The sequence below is a fragment of the Phocoena phocoena genome, chromosome 20 (assembly GCF_963924675.1).
Source record: "Phocoena phocoena chromosome 20, mPhoPho1.1, whole genome shotgun sequence".
NCBI classification, from domain to species: Eukaryota; Metazoa; Chordata; class Mammalia; order Artiodactyla; family Phocoenidae; genus Phocoena; species Phocoena phocoena.
In genome coordinates this window covers 53,091,313-53,114,484 of record NC_089238.1, presented here as the reverse complement: position 1 = coordinate 53,114,484, position 23,172 = coordinate 53,091,313, and the positions used below count along the sequence as shown (strand labels likewise).

Genomic DNA, 23,172 nt, shown 5'->3' with positions numbered 1-23,172 from the left:
GCCGCAACTAGAGAAAGCCCGCGCGCAGCACCAATGCAACCAAAAATTTTTTTTAAAAGAAAAATTAAAATTAAAAGACACGCCTAGGTCAGGAGAACTGCCTAGCTCCCATGTAGGTCTTCGGCCATACCAAAATCATAAGGTCTCCTAACATTTTGGTAAATAAAACTAAAAAATTAAGTTTATTGAAGTTTGGCATGGGAGGCCCAAAAATCAAGGCCTGGCTAACTTGAAATGTTAAAACATGAGAGAAGCACCCTAAGCAAGCTAGAGCTTTTGAAACGTTTTCTGCCAAGGCTGCAACCAAATTTAAAGTGACAGTATACTTCTTCCTCACTCCATTCCACGCTCACCCCCATCACTGATGGACATGGCTAATGCAAAGGCAAAACTTTGCCCTTAGAGCAGTACTCGCTTAGGAGGTACCAAAACTGAGTGCTGGGGTTCCCTCCAATCGATTCTAAGTAGCCAGTGCTGGTAAATGGCTCAGAATATGGGGTGACCTTGTTATTCAGCGACTTAATGGAACACCCAGTCAACAATGGGACGTGTTTTAACCAACCACGTACAGACCTATGGACTCTTTCCATCCTTCATAACTGCAAACCATCTAGCCCTACTTGGTGTAGCTACCATGAAGGCAGCATCCCCCCTCTTCTAGAACATACCAGTCCCCCCCCCACCCAGCTTTTCTGCGTCGGGGAACTACTCAGTGAATGTGTTCCCTGGTAAGAATAAACTCAGCATTCATGTTTCTGATCACTCTGGTGGTCCTTGTCTTTCTGGTGGTCCTTGTTTTGACCTTATGGCATACTGTTGGCCGTGGCTAACACGGAGGGAAACTTGAAATTACAATCCTGGAGCTTACAGAATTGTGAGGCCCTTTCCCCACAGCCCGCTCAGGGGACTCGGTCCTGGTCTTTGCCTGACTCCTTTGGTGTGACATAAGCAACAAGTTAGTAACATTTCCCAAGGTTCTAGCATTCAAATGTTCTTGATGTCCTCTGAGGTAACACAGGGCCTCAAAACACTCCTCCTAGCCATGATGATCAGCACCTACCAGGAGATCCTCTTGTTCCTGACCTAAAGCTAACATATGACCATATAGGAATTACGGAAAAGAAAGGGCTTTCCAAGCGAGTGCTCTATTAACAGGGCAGAAATATTGCAGCTTTTCAGCCTGAGGCTGTATAGGTAAGGTGTGATTTTTTGATTTATAATAAATATGTATTTGGTCATGGTTGCTGTTTCTGGCACAGGGCTTCTAAAACCCTGGGAATTTCCTAAGTGATGAGCCTGGCAAAGGTTAAGGAGGACTTTTGTTATGTTAATGAAATGAGAACCTCTCCTAAGGACAGCTGGAGGGCTGGTTGCAAGTGGATCCAATTAGAGGGGTGGAACTTTCAGTCTCTCCCCCGGGAGGGGAGAAAGATTGAGATCAATCACCAATGACTAATGATTTAGTCAATCACATGCTACAAGGAAGCCTCCATAAAAACCCCAAAGGAGGGGGTTGGGAGAGCTTCCAGGTTGCTGAGCAGGGAGATCTGGGGAGAGTAGCGAGTTCAGAGAGCGTGGAAGCATCACACCTTTTCCCTGTGCCTTGCCCTATGTATCTCTTCATCTGGCTGTTGATTTGTATCCTTTAATATCCTTTGTAATAAACCAGTGAGTAATCCAGTGAGTAAGCAGGTTTCCTGAGTTCTGTGAGCTGCTCTAGCAAATTAAGCGAACCCAAGGAGGGGGTAGTTGGTACTTCTGATCTATAGCAAATCAGTCAGAAGCACAGGTGATATAACCTGAGCTTGCCACTGGCATCCAAAGTGGGGATGGGGGGCAGTCTTGTAGGACTGAGCCCTAACCTGTGGGATCTGATGCTATCTCCAGGTAGAGAGGTAGAGAGCTTCAGAATTGAGTTGAATTGTAGGACACCCTGCTGGTATCTGAGCATTGCTTGTTGGTGTTGGGGTAACTCCTCTCTCCAATATGGAACCAGGTGCAGGACACTTTTATAGGGGTACCAGGGTCCCATGCCCACAGCAGCTTTCTCATTTTCTAATACCTTCGCAAGCCAGAACACCCATGACCTTGTCTCAGGAGAAAGTAATGAGGGCTCCCAGCTGGTTTCTGCCTCCTCCAAGGTCATCTGGACTCAACTCAAGTAACAAAGTCCCGGGAATTCCCTGGCGGTCCAGTGGTTAGGACTCCGAGCTTTCCCTGCCGAGGGCCCGGGTTCAATCCCTGGTCCGGGAACTAAGATCCCACAAGCCATGCAGCGCGGCCAAAAAAAAAAAAAAGGAAAAAAAAAGTAACCACCACCTGGTGGTCACGTGGTTAAGATTCTGCGCTTCCACGTCAGGGGGCGTGGGTTTGATCCCTGGTTGGGGAAGTTCCACATGCCGCATGGTGCAGCCAAAAAAAAACCCAGAAACTTTAGGCATGGTTAGCAGAAATTGGAGACTAATAGCATCTGGTTGTTCCCTTGTAATTTGACAATCTCTGGGGATTCGACAAGTGTTTGGTATCAAGATCAATGTCTGGGACCTTGTTCAAAGTGTGACTGAGAAGCAGCAGCTGGGAATCTGTTAGAAGTGCAAGCCCTCAGGTCGCACCCCAGACCCCTGAATCAGAAATTCTCGGGGTAGGGCAGAATTTTTTTCTTATTGTGGTAAAATACATAAAACATAAAATTCACCATTTAACCCTTTTAAGGTGTACAATTCAATGGCTTTTACTACGTTTACAATGTTGTACAACCAATAGCACTATCTATCTAATTCTGTATTTTCAATGCCACAAAAGGAACCCCCATGCCCCAGCCCCTGACAACCACTAAAATGCTTTCTGTCTCTATGGGTTTGCCTGTTTTGGACATTTCACATAAATAGGATTGTCCCAAGGTATGGCCTTTTGTGTCTGGCTTCTGTCACTTAGCACAATCTTTCCAAGATTCACCCTTCACAGTATCAGTGCCTCATTCCTTTTTATGGATTAATAATATTCCATTGTATGGATAGACCACATTTTGTTTATTTATTCATCAGTTGATGGACATTTGGGTTGTTTCCATCTCTGGCTATTATAAATAATGCTATGAATACCTATGTACAAGTGTTTGTTGGAGCACCTGTTTTCTGTTCTCTTGAGCATACACTTAGGAGTAGAATTGCTGAGTCGTAACTCTGTGTTTAATTTATTGAGGAACTGCCAAGTGTTTTCCAAAGAGGTTGCACCATTGTACGTTCCCACCAGCAACTCAGGAGAGTTCCAGTTTCTCCAGACCCTTGCCATCAAGTGCTGTTTTCTGGTGTTTTGATTATAGCCATCCTGGTGGGTGTAAAATGTTATCTCATTGAAGTTTTGACTTCCTGCAGTCGTTATTAAGTAGCCTCCTGGTGTATCAGATGCATCTGAAGTTTGAAAAAATTGTCCAGGGACCAGTAGCAGTCACTTAGGAACTAGTTATAGAAATACAGAGTCTTGGGCCCCCCCTCAGACCGACTCAGTCAAATTCTGCATGTTAACAAGCCCCCCAGCTGATCACCATACACATTAATGTTTGAAGCACTGGTGTAGGAGGCAGCCCAAATTGCCTACACTTCCTAATCATTGCTTAAACGTACTAGCGTTAGGGTCTGTGTTTTTTTTGCCCTCCCCCCGCCCCCCATTTCCCTGGTGTGTTCTTGCTTGGTAATCTGGAAAAGTGAGAGGAACCCAGAATTTGGAGTTAAATAGACCCAGTTACCAGCACTGACTTCATTGTTTACCAGTTGGATGATCCTGGGCTAGAGTGTGCTTGATCTAAAAAGGAGTCAGTATCTGCACCCTGCACATGTTAGAACTGAATGACTTCAGGGGTGGAAGCGTCAAATTCAACTCAGCATGGAGACGTTCACTCCATCTTGCTCTCCCCTCTCCCCCTTACCCTACGCTAAGCCCTGGCTAGTGTGCGAGTTTTAAGGAAACAAATCTCAGCTTTGGCTTCCTCTCACGTCACTGGGCAGCTGAGACTGGCTGAATGATTTGCCAGATGATTCCCTTAAGGCAGCCAACTCAGCAAGAAAAAAAAATCCAGGAATGATCCCTTTGTCAACTCCTCCGGACTAAGTAAGACCAGGCTCAAGTTTGGAACTGTGAAATCTGCCGGATACCTAAAATCTGTAGACTTGTAAGACTCTCTGAGGCCACTTACTTTGGTATCAAGTAATTTTCATGCATTTTAAATAGCTCGATGTGATGGGCAACCATTACTATCTCTCAGTAGAGAGGTCCCTGTTACTAGGGTACTTTCTGTGTACCAGTAACTGTGCTAAACACTCAGAATCCACAATGCATTTAGATCTACAGTTGAGACCAGAAGTTCTCAACTGGGGCTGATTTTGCATCCCACCCCCACCCCAGTGGACACGTGGTAATACCTGAAGGTCAGCGCTGGGTGCTACTTGCATCTAATGGGTCAAGAACACAGATGTTGCTAAACATCCTACAATGCATTGGACAGCCCCCCACAGAAAGAATTAGCCTCCCCCAGATATCGATAATGTTCAGGTTGAGAAATGCTGCCTTGGACTCAGGAGCTGTGTCACCCTATCACGACAGAAGATGAAATGGACACAGACAAGTGGGGCTACTTGCCCCAGATCACCCAGCTAGTAATACAGGAGCACCATTCAAAGCACAACGGCTCAAAATCCCTGAGGCCTTAGTCGTTTTATAAGGTTTGCTTTCAGCTGTTCTCATTCAATCACAGCTTATGACATAACATGGGTATTTACTCTGCAATTTCTTAAGAGGAAAACTGGCCAGAAAAGACTTTTAGACCTCTCAAACATAAAGATTTTTCAAGTGCCCTTCGTACAATCAATCAAAGAGTCATCTCCCACTTCCTACAATCCTTGGTTAAATATTTATCAAACTTCCTTGCCAGGATTTAGGTTAAAGAGCTATTCTATTTCTGTGGGAGGGATGATAAACATGATTCCAGGGGGGTGGAAAATCCTCCCAGAGGAGATGTGGTCAAATGTGGAAGTAGTGACCTGTTGGGCTTATTTGCCCAGGAGCTAGTGTGTGACAGCAGCAGGATGGAACAGTCCCAGGTGGCAATGCCAGCAGTTGGCAGGATAAAAAGCCACAGGTGCACACAGAGCCAGCCTCTTCATGGCAGATGGCTTTTGGGTCTCTAACTCTACCACATGCCAGGTGCAAGGCTGATGCTTAAAACCGTGTCATTTCATCTCATCTCACCACGGCCCTAAGAAGAAACGATCATTATTATCCCCATCGGAAAATGCAGAAGCTGCAACTCAGAAGTTCAGGACTTTGTCCTAGGTCACTCCATTGTCAGTGGTAAAGACAGGATCAAAACCTAGGCAGTTTATCCCCCCTGAATTTTCCAGCTTCTGGAAGTTACCTGCATTCTTTGGCTCGTGGCTCCTTCCTCCATCTTCCAACCTCTCTTTGAGTCTGACCTTCCTGCCTCCCTCTTATAAGGATTCTTGTAACCGCATCAGACCCACCTAGATAATCTAGGATCATCTCTGCCTTTCAGATCCTTAACTCAGTCATACCTGCAAAGCCCCTTTTGCCAAGTAAGGTCACATATTCCAGGTTCCAGGTTTTAGGTCATGCATGTATTTGAGAAACCACAATTCTACCAGACCAGTTGCCTACTCACAGTATCCTGAGACACGTGCTTTGCGGTTATTTACTACGCAGCAGTGGATAACTTGAACAGAGTCATCAGTTCCATCTCAGCTCCTCCTGGCTCATGCAAACTTCCATGATAAATCTACACCACTGAAATTCTTGTCGTGCAGAGGGTGGCCGAGGTGCCAGACTCAAGACAACCTGTGGGTCAGGGCAACCATGAACTCCTTTTGGAGAACACTTACTGGCTGTCTCCCTCTCTCTCCATACCTCCATCTTCAAAATTAGAAAAAGACCAGGGTGAACTCCCAAATAAGTACGTTTTCCAAAATTACTATTACATTAGCTTTGCCAAGAGACACATCATCAAGTTGGCATCACATTGGATGTGAATTTTGTGGATTGGTGGTTGGTTATATAGTGTCTTTTACACATGCCATGACTTTTCTGATTCTTGTGTTACAGTCTGGCTTCTTATCCCCTTGCTCAAAAATCTTTTCCATTGTTTTCCAAAGCGCTCATCAGCAAAATGCTAGGGATTCTGCTGAACTCCTCTGCCCCTCATCAATGAGGGGAACTATAAGCATGATTTAAGATCTTTGGCTCCTGTCCTCTTACAAACACCTGCCCTGTCGAGTACGTACGCTTCCTTTCTGTTCTGCTTTCATGCTATTGTTTTAACAACTTTATAAAATTCCCTGGGTGGTTTCTGAGTCCTGCAAATGAGCCTATTTCTAGAGTTTGCTTGAAACATAAGGATTCAAAGCTGGATGTGATGAAGGAAGACTCCATACATCTTGGTGACTGACTGGGTGGGAGAAAAGGAGAGAAAGGCACAGGGAGAAACAAATCCAAGAAGGCTCAAAGCTCTGAAACCTAAAAGACTAGGAGATGAACAGAAAGAAGTCAAGAGAGGAAGCTCTGAATGGCTGATAGAAAGTTTAGCTTCAGACATGTTGACTTGGTGACGATGGTAAGATACTGGAATGGAACTAGTAAGGCTGGGTATAAAAGATTATGCATGTCCAGTGGTGAGAATAGGACTGAGATGTGTGATTTATTTTAACGCTCAAACATTTTCCTCCAGTGGAAATATGTGACAAGTCCATTCAAAGTCTTGGCTTAGAAGAAGTTTTAGAGGTCAAGTTGAAGGTGTATGAATGGGCATCCTCTGTAGCGTAAATGCGTCACTTGCCCATTCATTCATCTGCACACTTGCATTTTTTCATTTATTAATTGAGCTTCTACTTCACGCCAGACACTGGGCCTATGGCAGGTAGTGTGCATATCAGTGATACATAAGTAAAATCTTATGAACGAATCTTATGCTCAAAGTTGAGAACCAAGAGAGGAAGGGAAAAAACTTCCTTGTCACTGTGTCAAGGAGAAGGCAATGATAAGTCTTTTCAGTAAATATTTGTTGAATGAGTGAGGCAAAGGAGCATGTGAGACTTTTCCAGATGTACCAGATTGTACCAGGGAACTGAGAAAAGTGAGGTTTCTACAGAGGTCAAAAGTGTAAAGGCTAAGTTCAGAAGAAAGTTAAGGGTGAAATATTGCAAATGTATTTTCTCAGGATTTGTTTGCTTTAGCAAGGTAGCAAAATAATTGGAAATATTTTGGGGTTCTCATGAAATTTGAAATACAGTACTCATTGCTCTTAACCATCTTAGATGTCTCTCTCCTTTCATCTCTTTCGTCTCTCCTCTCATCCTTTCTCCTCCTCCCTCCCTCTTTTCCTTCCCTTCCCTTCCCTTCCTTCCTCCTTCCCTCCCTCCATCCCTCCCTCCCTCCATCCCTCCCTTCCTTCTTTCCTTCCTTCCTTCCTCAGGCCAACCAGCAACACTAGTGACACACTCACATAGCTAGTAAGTTAGAAGAAGTTGCTAAGTTAGAACCAGGGAAGAAAATATGAGGGACAACAATGATTGTCCAGAAAATACACAAAAATGACTCCCTTAAAAAAAAAACACAAAGAAACCAAAACCAACCAACCAAATAGTTGGATCCTTTATTTAAAAAAAAAAAATATATCACTCAGAACCAACTGATTCAACAGTGAAGAGTGGTATTCCTCAATGTGAAGACAGGATCCTGGAGTCCAGAGCCCACCCTCTTGGCTTCCCTCTCACCCGTGCAGTGGCCCAAAAGACAACCCCATGGACACCACTCAAAGCTGAGTAAGGCTCTGAGGAACCCCAGTTTGGAAATATCTGTTCTAGAAGAAACAGTCAGACATCACATGCATGGGCATTTTTTATGGAAGGGAGATCGTTAAACCCTTGACTTGTTGACTATCTGTTCTCTGAAATGGAGAGAGATGAGTTATCAAATGTCACACCCTGCCCCAACTGCCTTGAGATTTCAGAACGATGGGAATTGTCTTGTGGAAAATCCTAGCAGGCAGCCAACTGAGACATAGGGCTCTGACAGTGCCAACAGAGTGAAGACATTTGCTATTCATCTCACAGGGAACAACAGAGTGTGCAGAATTCAGGGAGGGTTGAAAACAGGTTCCCTGTCACGATGACGTGAAGTGTATGCAGGGTTTCCTTTCCAAATCTAGGAAGCTTGTGCGTTAGCGGTCGCACTGTGAAGATGTGTGAGAGCCCTAAATCCCCAGTGATGAATAGATGAGTTAGAAGGTAGGTAAGAGTCAGTACATGCAAGGATTTGAAAGGAAAGAAAGGTTTTATTGTACTCAGATCAACGGTAAACACACGATTTGACTATTCTTCACCCAGCCCTGCGTGAGAGTGCCCTGCTTTCTCGTTCAGCCCCCAGGGAGCACTGAGGGTCACATCTTGCATGACCAGCACCCACGACCTTGTGGGGAAAGGTCAACTCACCTGCCATGCTGCTGATGTTCACCAGCCTCCCCTTGGATTTCCTAAGAAGAGGCAAAAATGCCTTTGTGACTTCCACGGCCCCGAAGAAGTTCACGGCCATGCATCGTTTGTATTCGGTCATGGGAATGAGCTCCCCGTCAGTTGGGAGGCCAAGGATCCCAGCATTGTTGACCACAGCCCACAGTCCTGAGGACAGAAGGGAACAACTCTGAGGCCAGGCAAGATGGGAGAGTGGGAAGATTTTTAACCCTTCAAGCTCTGAAGTCAAAAGGGTCCCTTTGAGATTTAGGATCTAGGCAGATCACTTCAACTCTCAAACCTTAATCTCCTTGATTACTTGTGAAATATTAAGCAATGGTTTTTTGCAGGAATATTCTTTTGCCTCAAAGCCCTTTCCTACATCCGAGCAGCTAGATATTTGTTATACCTGTGGAGGGATGACACAGCAAGGAGGAGATTTAATCAAAGTCTACCTCATGTTTCTCCCTCAAAGGAGTGTGTGGAGACAGAATGATACCTTTCGGACATGCAGATATAAGACAATATATCTTATATGCAGTGCAATGATATAAGATCCTGTCTTCCGTTTTCCTTCGACTAGAAAAGATTCCTTGGTCCGGGAAAACTAGAGTAGAATTGCCAAGAGCGAAAAAGATTGCAGAGTCCCTGAGCTCTAGGCCCTTCCCCAGCCAGCCTGATCCCCTTGACTGACCAGGATCACCAAGAGGTCTTGTTCACACACAGGTCGCCAGGCCCCACCTCCAGAGAATCTGATTGGGGGTGTCTGGGGTATGGCCTGAGAATCTGCATCTCTAACAAGTTCCCAGGTGATGCTGATGCTGCAGGCCTGGACCACACTTGGAGAACCGCTGTCCACAACTAGTGATTTTTCATCTTTGACTTCACATTAAAATCACCTGGGGAGCTTTTTAAAACTCCAATGCCCAGGCCACACCCGAGCCAATTAGATCAGAAATTGTGGGGTGGTGAAGAAAGGGGACCTTGGCATTAGTAGTTTTTAAGTCCCTACATAGGTGATTCCAATGTACAACCAAGCTTTGGAATCATCGCCCTAAACGGTAGCAGACAGGTAATACAAAAACTCCAGATGTTTTGGGGGAGGGGGATCTGGAGCAGAAGTGAGTGACCTGGGCCCTCTTTATTTTCTAATTTCTGGGCTTTTCCAAAAAATTAATTTATATATTTTTGGCTGCGTTGGGTCTTCGTTGCTGTGCACGGGCTTTCTCTAGTTGCAGCAAGTGGGGGCTACTCTTCGTTGCGGTGCGCGGGCTTCTCATTGCGGTGGCTTCTCTTGTTGCGCAGCACGGGCTCTAGGTGCACAGGCTTCAGTAGTTGTGGCGCACGGGCTTAGTTGCTCCGCAGCATGTGGGATCTTCCCGGACTCGGGCTTGAACCTGTGTCCCCTGCATTGGCAGGCGGATTCTTAACCACTGCGCCACCAGCGAAGTCCCTGGGTCCTCTTTACAGAGGAGCAACATCCGGGGTATGTTCAGCTAGATAGACCTGAAGCAGATTCTCTGAGTTCCCTGAGCTTCGGCATGGTTTAGACCAGCTGTTTCTCAAGGTGTGGTCCAAAACCAGCAGCAGCAGCATCAGTTGGGGACTTGTTAGAAATGCACGTTCTGGAGCCCCACCTCAGACCAGCTGGATCAGAAACTGATGATCAGAAATTGTTGTTGAAGCTCAGCACTGTGATATAACGTGCCCTCGAGGTAATCCTGATGCACACCCAAGTGTGAGAACCAGTGGGCTATGCAGAGGAGCAGAACGAGCCTCAGTGCTAGCAAAAGCACAGAAATGGCAGGAGGCACCAACCCTCACAGTGCCTCTCTGATGGCTTCCAAGAAGTAGGTAGCAGCCAACCTGCATGAGGACTGGACAGAGCACTGGACATCTCAGCAGAGTCCAGCATGAGGCACTGACCATTGAAGATGAAATGTCCCATCCCCAGGAATTTAAGATGCTACCCTGGGGAAATGGGATAAAGCTCAAAATGACTGGAACAGTTTTCACCACGTGGCAGAAAGATGGCTCAAAATAGAAACTGCGCTGACTTATAGAAAATAAAATTACAATGCTTGCACACCTGAGTTGGTGGTCTGACATTTACATGCAATGGTGATTGGGAGCATTAAGTGAGATGATGCCTGGCATGTAGTAAGAGCTCAACAGCTATTACAGGATGGTGATGGGAGGAGAGGATGCCTCCACTCCCACCTTCAAATGATGGTTTTAACTCACTCAGCCTGATGCACACCTTTGACCAGTCCACATGCAGGCGGCAGCTCGAGAATGCCCTAAAACAGGGGCCAGCAAACATTTTCTACAAAAGGGTGGATAGTAAATATTTTAGCACTGCACGTCCTACTCACTGAACTCTGCCATTACAGACAATCTGTAAATGAATGGGAGTGGCTGTGTTCCAATAAAACATTATGGACATTGACATTCGTATTCCACATAATTCTCATGCGTCAAAAAAATCTTCTGATTTCTTTTAACCAAAAATGTAAAAACCATCCTGAGCTCACAGGCTACACAAAAACAAGTGGCAGATCTATAGAATATTCTTTAAATGACAAAGTTAAAGAGATAGAGAACAGGTTAAGGATGAGAATAGGGCTCTAAAAAGGTAGCATGAGAAAGCCTGGTGGTGACGGAACAGTTCTGTATCTTGAGTGATATACATCTCATTTCTCAGATGTATATTGAGCACTTACTATATGCCAGGGGCTGTGCTTAATGTTGAATGAATGGAAAATAGGGGTTCTTACTGACTGCTTGCCTCATGTCAGGGACTCTTATAAGTGCCCCGTATATAATAACTACTCCTTCAACTACCAAATGAAGCAGATAATATTACTCTCTTTTTGCTGGGAAAGTCAGCTGTAAAGAGGATGTAAGCAGGAAGTGCTTGAGGCCTCCACGGAAAACCCCCAAGTGAAGGCAAAACAGGAGAAAGCAGAGCTAAGAAACAGAGACTGGGTGCTGATGACGTTGCTTAAGTGCCTGGATCCAGACATGCCTGAAATCAACGGGCCTTTTTAGTTATATAAGCAAAATACATTCCCTTTATGCTTTAGCAATTTTGAATTGGGTTGTGTCACTTGCCTCTGAAAGGATCCTGTTGGAGACATGGTTCTGGTTCTCAAGGAACCTTGTGGTGAGGAATGAGAGATGGACAGATTTGTATAATTGGTAATACCAGTGTGTGCAACGGATATCAGGTAAAGGTCCAGAACAGGAAGTGAATGATGTTACCTGGATTACCAGGCGGGTCATGCAAGAGATGTTTGAGCTAGGTCTCCTTTGAGAGTAGAGTCTGCAGCTGGACAAAAGCAAAAGTCTAGAGGAATGGAGTGAGGCAAGAGGGGAATTTGGGTAAGAGGAAGCTGGACGTGCAAAGATGTAAACTAGTACATTCTGTTCTGGAAACCATTCCAGAATTTACTGAGTGGACCAGCAGGTATTGCAGACTAAGGGTTTGGCAAGGGCCGTTTTCCTGAAGGACCTTCGGATCCTTGTTAAGGTGTTTGGTGGTGGATGGAGAACCACAGAACCATACAATGAGGCAAAGCATAGGCCTTGCTCATGGGAGGAATGCAAGACGTGGAAGCTCTGATTATCAAAAGGTTTTCAGGATGGGCTTCCCTGGTGGCGCAGTAGTTGGGAGTCCGCCTGCCGATGCGGGGGTCGCGGGTTTGTGCCCTGGTCCGGGGGGGTCCCGCGTGCCGCGGAGCGGCTGGGCCCGTGGGCCGTGGCCGCTGGGCCTGCGAGTCCGGAGCCTGTGCTTCGCAAAGGGAGAGGGCACAACAGTGAGAGGCCCGCGTACGGCAAAAAAAAAAAAAGGTTTTCAGGAAATGGATGACACTATAAGATGTGCACATTGTAAAGACCACTCTCCATTTGGAATGGGGAAGGAAAGCCTGGTTGCAAGGAGACCATTGTGGGAGTTCAGGAGGGAGATGAGGGCCCCAGTTAAGCCACAGCTGCCTGGGGATGATAGGAAGGGGTGGGATGATAAAGATCTAGGACATAGAATTGACAGGACTCTGGACCAATAGGATGCAGAAATCGAGGGTAAGCGGCAGGTCTAAGTGACCCACCCAGCTGCTGACTTGAATGACAGATTAGGTGGCAATGCTGGTGTTTGAGCCAACGTCTGAGCCGTCGGATGCAGGAGGGTAAACTGCCGGCAGACCGGCAGCAGAGAAAAAGATAATGAGGTCAGTTTTTGACAAATTGAGGTGGGATGTCTGCTAACCAATTTTATATGCATATAGGTCCTGACGTTTAGAGGAGAGCTAGGTTGGTAATACACATTCAGAAGTTACCGTATTAAATCGCGGTGTTTCTCAACTCTGGCAGAATATTAGCATCACCTGGGGAGCTTTCAAATGTATTGATGCCTGGGACCCCCAAACTGGATCTTCTTTACAGTGGACATTCTCAGCAAAAGGAGAACAACAGTACTGGCCTCACTGTGGAAGTATTAGCTGAGTTATTGTCTGTAGATACTGATTTAATCTGTTGGGGGAAGGTCCCAGGTTGGGTGGGTATCACGGGTGTGTGACCTGTGTTTCAGAAAGGTCTCATGTTTGGTTTAATTTTCTGCTGGCACCACCTAAACATTTTAAACATTTTGTAAACAAGGAGCACCACATAATTTGCATTTTGCCCTGGGCCCCCCCAAGTTACATAGCCCATCCTGGGCCCAAGCACAGGTATTTTAAAACACTTCCCAGGTGAGAATTGCTGGTATAAGGAGAGAACAGTACAGCCCGGGAAACATGGAGTGGGAAGTTTGGGGATGGAGCCCTCAGTAACATTCACATTTAGGGGAATGGGGGGAGGGGCAGAGGAAGAGGTTCATACAGGAGAAGCAGAAAGAATGATCAGAGAACTAGGAGGATAAGAGGGGGCTGGAGACCCCAAAGCCCAAGCAGGGGAGGATAATCAACACACTGAAACACAGCAGAGAAATTAAGAGCTTGGTGTTTAGGATAATACTGATTCGCTTGGCCAGACCACTTAGGAGGCATGGTGAGAAGTGAGAACAGGGTGGCAGGGTTCCAAGGAGCTTGGATGTAAAGGAAGAGGAAGAGAAAGGCAGTGGCTAAGGGAAGACCGTGATTATGAAGCTATTTTCTTAAGTCTAATACAAGTTAATATCGGTGAGAGGAAAGAAATGAGGAGGGGCAGTAATTAATGGGAGAGTGACCAAGCAGATGCTGGAGGGAATGGGATGGAGAATTCTGTAAGTTCTGAGGACGGACCACACCTGACTCATTCCTAATGTCTTCGTGTCTGCAAAAGGTGCCAGCGTGTGGCAGGTGCTCAGTACAGGGGTCTCCAGGTGCCAGAACAGACTAGAGGACAATGGTAATTAGAGGCTGGAACCAGTGTTGGGCGTCTGCAAGGAGGGTGGAGGGCACTCGAGGGCACGGGTGGCTGAAGGCAGTACCTCTGTTCTGCAGCTTTTCCTTCACTTTGCTGTGGGCATCTTTTATCTGTTGCGGGTCGGTAATGTCCAGCTGGAGCACGGAGAGACGCTTGGAGCAGGTTCTTCGTAATTCCTCTGCTCCAGATCCCTTTTCATCCAGAACTCCAGCAAATACCGTGAAGCCCAACTCGTCCAGATACTTGGACAAAGCATGGCCAATCCCAGAATCGCCACCTGCAAGGGGTCAAGGCAATACAAAGTGGGCTCAAACCACAATGGCAGGAAAAATCATTGAAGAAAAAAATCACTGCATGCTATTTATGATGGTCCATGTTCTCTGGAGAGAGTAGGTCTTGAGGAAGTTTGATTTTTTTTTTTTTTTTTTTTGCTAAGTGAGAAAATGGGCAGAGAAGCCACAAGAGACAAAGTTCTCTGTATGGAAAAGAAAGGAGGTGAGGTAGAATTTGAGGTGGGGGCATAAGTGGGAGGAGAAATGCTGATGAGGGGGAGGGGTCCAGGAGTGGCTGGTGGCCAAAGAACGTAGGAGGGAAAACTAAGACATCTAATGGAAGCTTTTTTATTAATCTCCGCATGTAGTATTTTATGTAATAACCTCCATCACTGCATAAAATCTTCGGTAAAACATTCATTACAAACTAGTACTTTGCAGTTGTTTTCTTCATTTTAAAGATGTAGCAAAGTGTCGTGTCCTGCTTCATAGTGGACCCAGGACAATAGCAGAGGCTGCCCACAGGGGCCAACTCCTTCTGGATTATGAAAGATGAAGGCTCATAGCCACCTGCCCTTCTCACCTCTTCAGAACTTTTTCCCTAGCCATGGCCTTCTCCCAAACCACTGAATAGACATCAATCCTAGGAAGACACCTGCAACAGAAACCAGATAGAAATCCCTAAGTGCACTGCTTTGTGAAACCAAAGGATAAGATCATATGTAAAATACATGTCAAGCCTACCAGAATTTGAGATGGGAGTTTACCCAACCCACTCTGGAGGATATTACGGACCCTAGAGAAATTGTTTCACACCCACAAGTACAAGCGTAGATACCTGAAATTCCGAAGATGAAGACAACGTGGACATAAAATTACCCTTTGAGCCATACCAGAATAAATGTGTAACAATTAATATGTTTCTACAGCTCTAAAGACGAGAGATCATCTTCACATCGGCTGTGTGAGGCAGTCTTTCCTGTAAACCTTTAGGGAATCTGTCTTGTCAGCAGTTGGGGGCTACAGTCAGGCATCCCCCTAAGAATCAGAAAATTCAGGAAATCAGCATGCTGACAGTCAACTCAAGGTTCAGTATGTCAGTGATCAGAAAAGATGTCTGACTTCGAAGCTAACAAGACCTGCCTGGAATCTGACCAGAAGTGTTACTGTCTCCAAGGAGAAGATAATCACCATCAAAAGGGAAAAGGACAGAGAAACAGGCATTCACAGATATTGCTGATAAATGTGAAGGGGTGAAATCTATGACCATTTTAGATACTGAGACCCAAAAAGTCTCAGTATCTATCCTAGAGGAAAAACTCACATATATTCAGAGACAAAGGATGTTCTTTACAGGACTGTATATAATAGCAAAAGAAGGAATTAACCTTAACATCCATGAATTGGAGAATGGTTGCATAAATTATGGTACCCATGATGGAATATGACACAGTGATTTTAAAAGATAGGGTAGAACTATATAAACTGGAATAGATACTGCTCCAAGATACTTTGTTAAGTGAAATAAAATGTTATAGTACAGCAATTATTATAAAGAATCCAATTTATGACCCAAAACGGGGGTGGAAGAAACTAATTCTCTACCTACCTATGCATGCAAATATAAAAGGAAAGATTTGGAAGGAGAGACACCAAGATGATAATAGTAGTTGCCTCTAGGAGGGGAGGCAGAATGGACAGAGCTTTGTTTTACAATGTTTTCCATTTTTGCTGCAAGAGTACTGATTTTTCTTGTGTAATTTCTCTTCTTTTAAAGGTCATGCCAATTAGAACGAAGATGGGCCCTGTAAGTATAGGAAAAGGTATTACCAAGAGGCCATTGTAGGTGGTGTCTGCAAACACTGCCCAAGAGAGCACAGCCTTAGGAAGAGGTGCGGGCACTTCTGCCCCTCAGACAGAAGATGTGGGCACTTCTGCCCCTCCTAACACAAGATGTAGGCATCTGGTTACCATAGTTGATTGCACTTTACTTTGTTTCTTGTATGTCCACATCTACCTGTGTGTGCATGGTTTCCTGCCTGGTCCTGGTCAGAGGAGGAGACCGTACCAATTGAGGCAGACCTAAGCGTCTGGGCCACGTGACAGATCTCTGCTCTGGGCCACGTGACAGATCTCTGCTGTGCTGTAAGTTAGCACATTAGAATTCTGGTTTTAAAATATACTACATGCGTATAACAATTTTGCGAGCCCTGCAAATGTAGCTTTGCCCTGTAGAAATGGACCTGACGTTGGACAAATCCAGCTTCAGGGTCTGCGTGGAAAGATTGTGAAGGAGTGTGTGTCTTGCATCAAAGCTTCTTATTTATGATATGTAAGTAGACTAGAGCAAATGTTGTTTGAATCTTTGTTATTTTAGTACCATTTCTCTAATAAAGCTAAGTATTTTAGAGGAAAAAAAAAAAAGGATCTGAGGCCAGATCTTTGACAGTGGCGAGTTCACCAGGTGGCGGCTGCAATGCATGTGGCCTCTCCCTGGAAACCACCAAATGTCACTGGTGGTCAAATCTGTCTTGTAAAATTATTCTCTCCATGTCTCCAGTAGAGATTATCATTCCCATTTTACAGATGGGGAAAGTGAAAATGAGAGAGGCCAAGGTCACAGAGATAGAAGGGATGGACCTGAATCCCAGTGCATGACTCTTCATTATCCTGGACCACCTTCTCCTTTATCTGTGAAAGCAGAGAAGGAAGGTCTGGGGAAGCCAGCCTCTGAATGAGCCTCTTGTGGCCCAGCAAGGAAGGATAGGAATTAACCTGGAAATAACTAACTCAGAGCCAGACTGGAGTGAAGCGTGACCCTGGAGCCAGATGATACACCCTCTGCTGGGTGAGAGCAGGTGTTCACAGAAGGCCCCTCCCATTTGCGACGCACCACACCCTGTGCTTCTGCCTCCTGGGTGGTGTGGCTGGGCATATTGGGGCCATGGGTTGTAAAGCTCCCAGTTCCCCTGAAAGGTTTGTGTCATATCAGGATGCCAGCATGTTGCCTCTGCACAGAGAGAATCGTCCCATGGTGCGGAGATGCAGGCTGTGGCCTTCACCTCCAGGCAGCAAATAAACTCAGCCAGGGTGCCTACCAAGGAAGGTGAGAAAGGGTCATCTCTCAGTGGCCGAGTGGATAAACAAAACGTGGTCTAGCCGTACAATGGAATATTATTCAGCAGTAGAAGGGAATGGAGTTTTGATACATGCTACAACAAGGATGAATCTTGAAAACATTATGCTAAGTTAAAGAAGGAAGAGACACTTTGATGCTGACCCCATTTTCTCTGAGTAGAGAATGATCCAAAGACAGTTTCCAAGGTAATGCCTTAGACCAGCTTAAGCAGCTTCGTGAATCCAGGATCTAACTCTCTTCAGAAAGTTCCTAGGAAGAGCCTGGCCTACGGGAGATGCTAGCCACAAAATGAGAGATGACATATTGAACTTTACCGAGCCCTGTGGTCCTGGAAAACAGCAAAAGTTAAAAAACACTTCCAGGGCTTCCCTGGTGGCGCAGTGGTTGAGAGTCCGCCTACCGATGCAGGGGGAGCGGGTTCGTGCCCCGGTCCGGGAAGATCCCACATGCCGCGGAGCAGCTGGGCTCGTGAGCCATGGCCGCTGAGCCTGCGCGTCTGGAGCCTGTGCTCCATGGCAGGAGGGGCCACAGCAGTGAGAGGCCCGCGTACCACAAAAAAAACAAAAAACCGAAAAACCACTTCCACTCTTTGTGTTCTGGGAAATAGTTTCCTGCAAAGGAGTCGCCTTCTCCACGTGAATTAGAGAGGATTCAGGGATGCCCTCCTTGTTTACCAATGACAAGGCCAGACCCAGGCCCTCCAAATTCCAACCCTTTGCTTCATAAATGACAAACTAAACTGTTTGTCCCCAGAGAGTCACTGGAACAAAATGCTTGTTAACCGAACTTTGGTATAGATTCTTTCCTTCCCCCAGGTCCTGGCCCACCATCAGCCTGAGGCAGCAGATAGCCCCTCCTGAGAACAGGCTGGCCTCAGAGAAGATGGTCCCTCCTCTGCCGTCTGATCACTCCTGGCCTATCCCCATTCCCCTCACCTGGTTCTTTTCAGACTTGTTCACCCTCCCCATGAAAGCAAAACTCTTTTTTGTCTAACCCTTGAGATACTTGCAGACCTGTGGTCAAAGTGTTCCCTTCACTGCAACAGTCCTGCCCCTGGCCCCATAGTAATGCTGTAGAATAAAGTCTTTCCATACAAAATCTGGATTTGTTTTTTTTATTTGACAGTGAATTAAGAAAGCCAAAGTTCACGGGAGGCCATCTGTTTGTCCTTACCAGTGAGAAAAGGTAGCATAGAGGCCTGGTTTTGAGCCTGGCCCCACCATCCCTACCTGTGCAACCCTGGTCAGGTTATTTAACCTCTCTGTGCCTCAGCTTCCTCATCTGTAAAATAGGCTTGATAATGGTGCCTACACCAGTTGATATTTGTGATGTGCTTAACAGTCCCTGTAATTGCTATAATAGATCTTTTTTTTAAAAAAATAATACTAGGCACATGACATCCCTCTTGACTTACAGGCCTTTACATTCATGATATTGGTAGATGGGGAGTTTGCCTCTACTGGTTAAGACTCAGACTGCTTGATTCTGCCTCTCCCATGTCTGAGCCTTGGGAAATGTTACATATAGTCATGTGGATCCTCCACTTCCTTATCTGGAAAGTGGGGTTATACCAGTACCTCCCTCCTAGGCTGACCTTGGAGTCAATAAGACAGAGGATGTTCTGCACAAGGCCCCGCCTGTCATATGTGACTTGTTATCAGTAGCGTGGCTCTAACCCAGACATCATTTCTGATCTCCTGTTAGAGATCAGGCTATGCTAGCCCTGGTTTTCTTAGGGCTGTGCAGGGTTAAGAGGGCCTTGGGAAAGTATGTGGCTGGGGAGCCGCTCCCTGTCTAGATAGAGTAGCCCTTGTGCACTCCAGAAACCCAAAGACAAGGTGGGGGCCTTTGTGAAAAGGCAAAGTGTTTCATAAGTTACCCAATAGTAACCTCTGAAAAGTATCATACCTAGTATGACTCTAATGCCAGCCTCACACATATTAACTCCAACCACCCTGGGAGATAAGTCATTTTACTATCATCGCTTTACAGAGGAGGAAACTGAGACACAGAAGGGTTAAGTCATTCAGCCGCACGTGGCAGAGGTAGGTTGGAACCCAGGCAGGGCTTGGCATATAAACATCTGGAGTGTAAAATATTCAAAGCTTCCAGAGCACAGGGCCTAGCATATAGTAGGTGATCAAAAAAAAAGCATGAGTTGGCTAAATGGGCATTTAAGAGGGCGTTGGCCTTGGGACTTCCCTGGTGGTCCAGTGGGTAAGACTCTGCGCTCCCAATGTAGGGGGCCCGAGTTTGATCCCTGGTCAGGGAACTAGATCCCACACGCATGCCACAACTAAGAGTCCACATGCTGCAGCTAAGAAGCCTGTATGCCGCAACTATAGATCCCGCATGCCACAACAAAGATCCTGCGTGCTGCAACTAAGACCCGGTGCTGCCAAAATAAATAAATGTTAAAAAAAAAAAAAAAGAAAAAGAAAAAGGACATTGGCCTTAATGCCTTAAAAATGCAGAGAGAGAGAGTCCTATGGCACTAGGGCTCCTGACTCAAAAATGAGTCCCAGCAAACATATTGAGTTGGATGTCTACCCCAAGAGAGGGTGGGGAAAATGCTGGGGGTGGTTTTAAGCTATGCCCTTTGAGATCATTCTATCTCTAGTGGCCTGGAAATCCATCAGCTTGCAGCAAGCAACGAGTACTAGAGTCCTATTTTTGAAAAATAGGAGTGAATGTGAAATAGTGATTTATTCTAAAATATTAATAAAGTCAATTTGTGTGAAAAACGAAGACGTGAATCACTTTAATTCAGAAGAATTAAGAATTGTATAGTTTCAGAGCTGGTGGGCTAATTGTAAGTGGATTTATGCTATTACCACATGGGGACGCCGGATTAGCTGTTGAACAGAAACACATCCCATCATTTGTTGGGTCAAGTCTTAAATTAGGCAAGATGTGAATAATTCAACTTCCGAAGTTCTTCAGGGCTAGGTCCCTTGAATGAAACACACCCACTCTGTAAAGACAGACTGCATGTGCTCTTGGACACAAGCTGGTCCCTTGGAAGCTGCATTCAGAAAGAGAGATGAAGGGGGAAGAATTTGCAAGCCTGTAAACAATTTCTAGACATTAGTAAAACATCATATAAGTAATAAAACTTTAAGAACAAAAAGATAAAAAAAAGAAGAAACCATCCATAACCTCACCAATCTAACATAACTTTCATAACTTTCGTACTTTTTCTTCTAGTCTTTTTTTCCTATACAGTGTTCTTTAACAATTACAGTTATAGCACACATATGATTTGACAACTAATTTTTAAATTAATATTACATAAACCAGTTTTACCTATTTCTACATAGTCTACGAAACCATAAATCATCATTTTTCACTATTGGATAAAATTCTCCCTGTCAAAATGCAGTAGAGAGAGAAATGATGAGAGCCTGGATTCTTGAGCCAGGATACCTGGGTTCAAATCCTCGCTCTGCTACTTACCAGCTGTGTGACCTTGGCCAGTTAACCTCTCTGTGCCTCAGTTTCCTCATCTATAAAGTGAGGTGATACTAGGACCTGCCTCATAAGATCATTAGAAGGATTAAATGATTATATATACTAAAGTAATTGGACCACAGCCTGGCACATGGCAGTTACTATCCAGGTGTTAGTTAAATACATGGCAACTGGGTATTTTTTAAATTGTTAATCCATGCTACTCCTTTCATTGGCTACTTCTAGTTCCTGGAACCAAAAGGATTTTCAGTTCAGTTCTTATCTCAGAAGGTCATCACAGCTATTCTAACCACAGTGATGAATCGGCCAAGGACTACCCTCTGCTTTCTGCCAGTGGTCCCGTGTCTCCCAGACCCTGTCCCTAAAGCTCCTCCAAGTCTCCCCTTTGTCAATATCTTTGAACAACAGCAGCTTAAAGCACAGCTTCTCAGTGGATGAGCGTCTTCAAAGGTATCAAGACCCATTCTCATAGTGGAATTTCAGTTTAGACAAACACAAATTGAGGACCTGCTATGTATCGATACCAAATAAGAGGACACCGTCTGAATATGTGTTTTGCTTGGCCCACACACTGTATTTCGTAAAAAATTTAAGTAAACAGAGTCCAGCTATTTCACCTGAAAAGCCAGATCGATGGTTTCTCTTGATTAACCAGGAGACGGGCCAACTCCGGGCCTGCGTTCCTACAATGAACTCAGGAGCTCAAGCTGAGGATCCCAAAGCTGCCTCTTCCCACGGGTCATGCTCTCAGATCAGGACGCAACACTTCCTAATGCGCATGCGCATTTCTATGGGCAACATCCTCACCACTGGGACTCGCCACCACCCACCCCACCACCCACCGCCCTGCCCGCAGCCCAGCACACAGGTAATTCTTTGTCCCACTTAACAAAGGTCATCTGGGGCTAGCCCTGTTTATCTGGAAACCTGTGGAAAACGAAGGAGGAAAGGACTTTCCCCTCCCTTGTTTAAGATTTAAGCAATCCATCAGATTGCCACCCTCATGTTGACACAGCCTGTTCCCTATAAAATACATTGAGGTATAATTAAATGGTAGATAAATAGAATAAAACTCTAGTGCACTTAAGACTTCCCTGAGAGCCATACAAGGCTCAGCTCCTAATCCAGGAAGAGAAAATACTTGACAGTTGTACTACTGACACCTTTTGTGTTTCCATACAAACTGTGCAATTATTTTGTTCTAGTTCTGTGAAAAATACCATTGGTAGTTTGATAGGGAGTGCATTGAATCTGTAGATTGCTTTGGGTAGTACAGTCATTTTCACAATGTTGATTCTTCCAATCCAAGAACATGGTATATGTCCCCATCTGTTTGTATCATCCTTAATTTCTTTCATCAGTATCTTATAGTTTTCTGCATACAGGTCTTTTGTCTTCTTAGGTAGGTTTATTCCTAGGTATTTTATTCTTTGTGTTGCAGTGGTAAATGGGAATGTTTCCTTAACTTCTCTTTCAGATTTTTCATCATTAGTGTATGGGAATGCAAGAGATTTCTGTGCATTAATTTTGTATCCTGCAACTTTACCAAGTTCATTGATTAGCTCTAGTAGTTTTCTGGTGGCATCTTTAGGATTCTCTATGTCTAGTATCATGTCATCTGCAAACAGTGACAGCTTTACTTCTTCTTTTCCGATTTGGATTCCTTTTATTTCTTTTTCTTCCCTGATTGCTGTGGGTAAAACTTCCAAAGCTATGTTGAATAATAGTGGTGAGAGTGGGCAACCTTGTCTTTTTCCTGATCTTAGTGGAAATGGTTTCAGTTTTTCACCATTGAGAATGATGTTGGCTGTGGGTTTGTCATATATAGCCTTTATTATGTTGAGGTAAGTTCCCTCTCTGCCCACTTTCTGGAGGGTTTTTATTATAAATGGGTGTTGAATTTTGTCAAAAGCTTTTTCTGCATCTATTGAGATGATCATATGGTTTTTCTCCTTCAATTTGTTAATATGGTGTATCACGTTGATTGATTTGTGTATATTGAAGAATCCTTGCATTCCTGGGATAAACCCCACTTGATCATGGTGGATGATCCTTTTAATGTGCTGTTGGATTCTGTTTGCTAGTATTTTGTTGAGGATTTTTGCATCTATGTTCAGTGATATTGCCTGTAGTTTTCTTTCTTTGTGACATCTTTGTCTGGTTTTGGTATCAGGGTGATGGTAGCCTCACAGAATGAGTTTGAGAGTGTTCCTCCCTCTGCTATATTTTGGAAGAGTTTGAGGGATAGGTGTCAGTTCTTCTCTAAATGTTTGATAGAATTCACCTGTGAATCCCTCTGGTCCTGGGCTTTTGTTTGTTGGGAGATTTTTAATCACAGTCTCAATGTCAGTGCTTGTGATTGGTCTGTTTATAT

General features: G+C 44.9%; 1 protein-coding gene across 1 annotated transcript in view; it reads right to left on the bottom strand.

The window, feature by feature from the left end:
* Nucleotides 1–23,172, bottom strand: part of HSD17B2 (hydroxysteroid 17-beta dehydrogenase 2) — a 65,033-nt gene that overhangs the window by 13,853 nt on the left and 28,008 nt on the right. Inside the window, exons 2-3 of the mRNA XM_065898407.1 lie at nt 13,981–14,193; nt 8,496–8,681 (exon numbers count right to left, since the gene is read on the bottom strand). Coding sequence (XP_065754479.1) covers nt 8,496–8,681; nt 13,981–14,193 — 399 coding nt within the window. The remainder of the gene's footprint in view (nt 1–8,495; nt 8,682–13,980; nt 14,194–23,172) is intronic.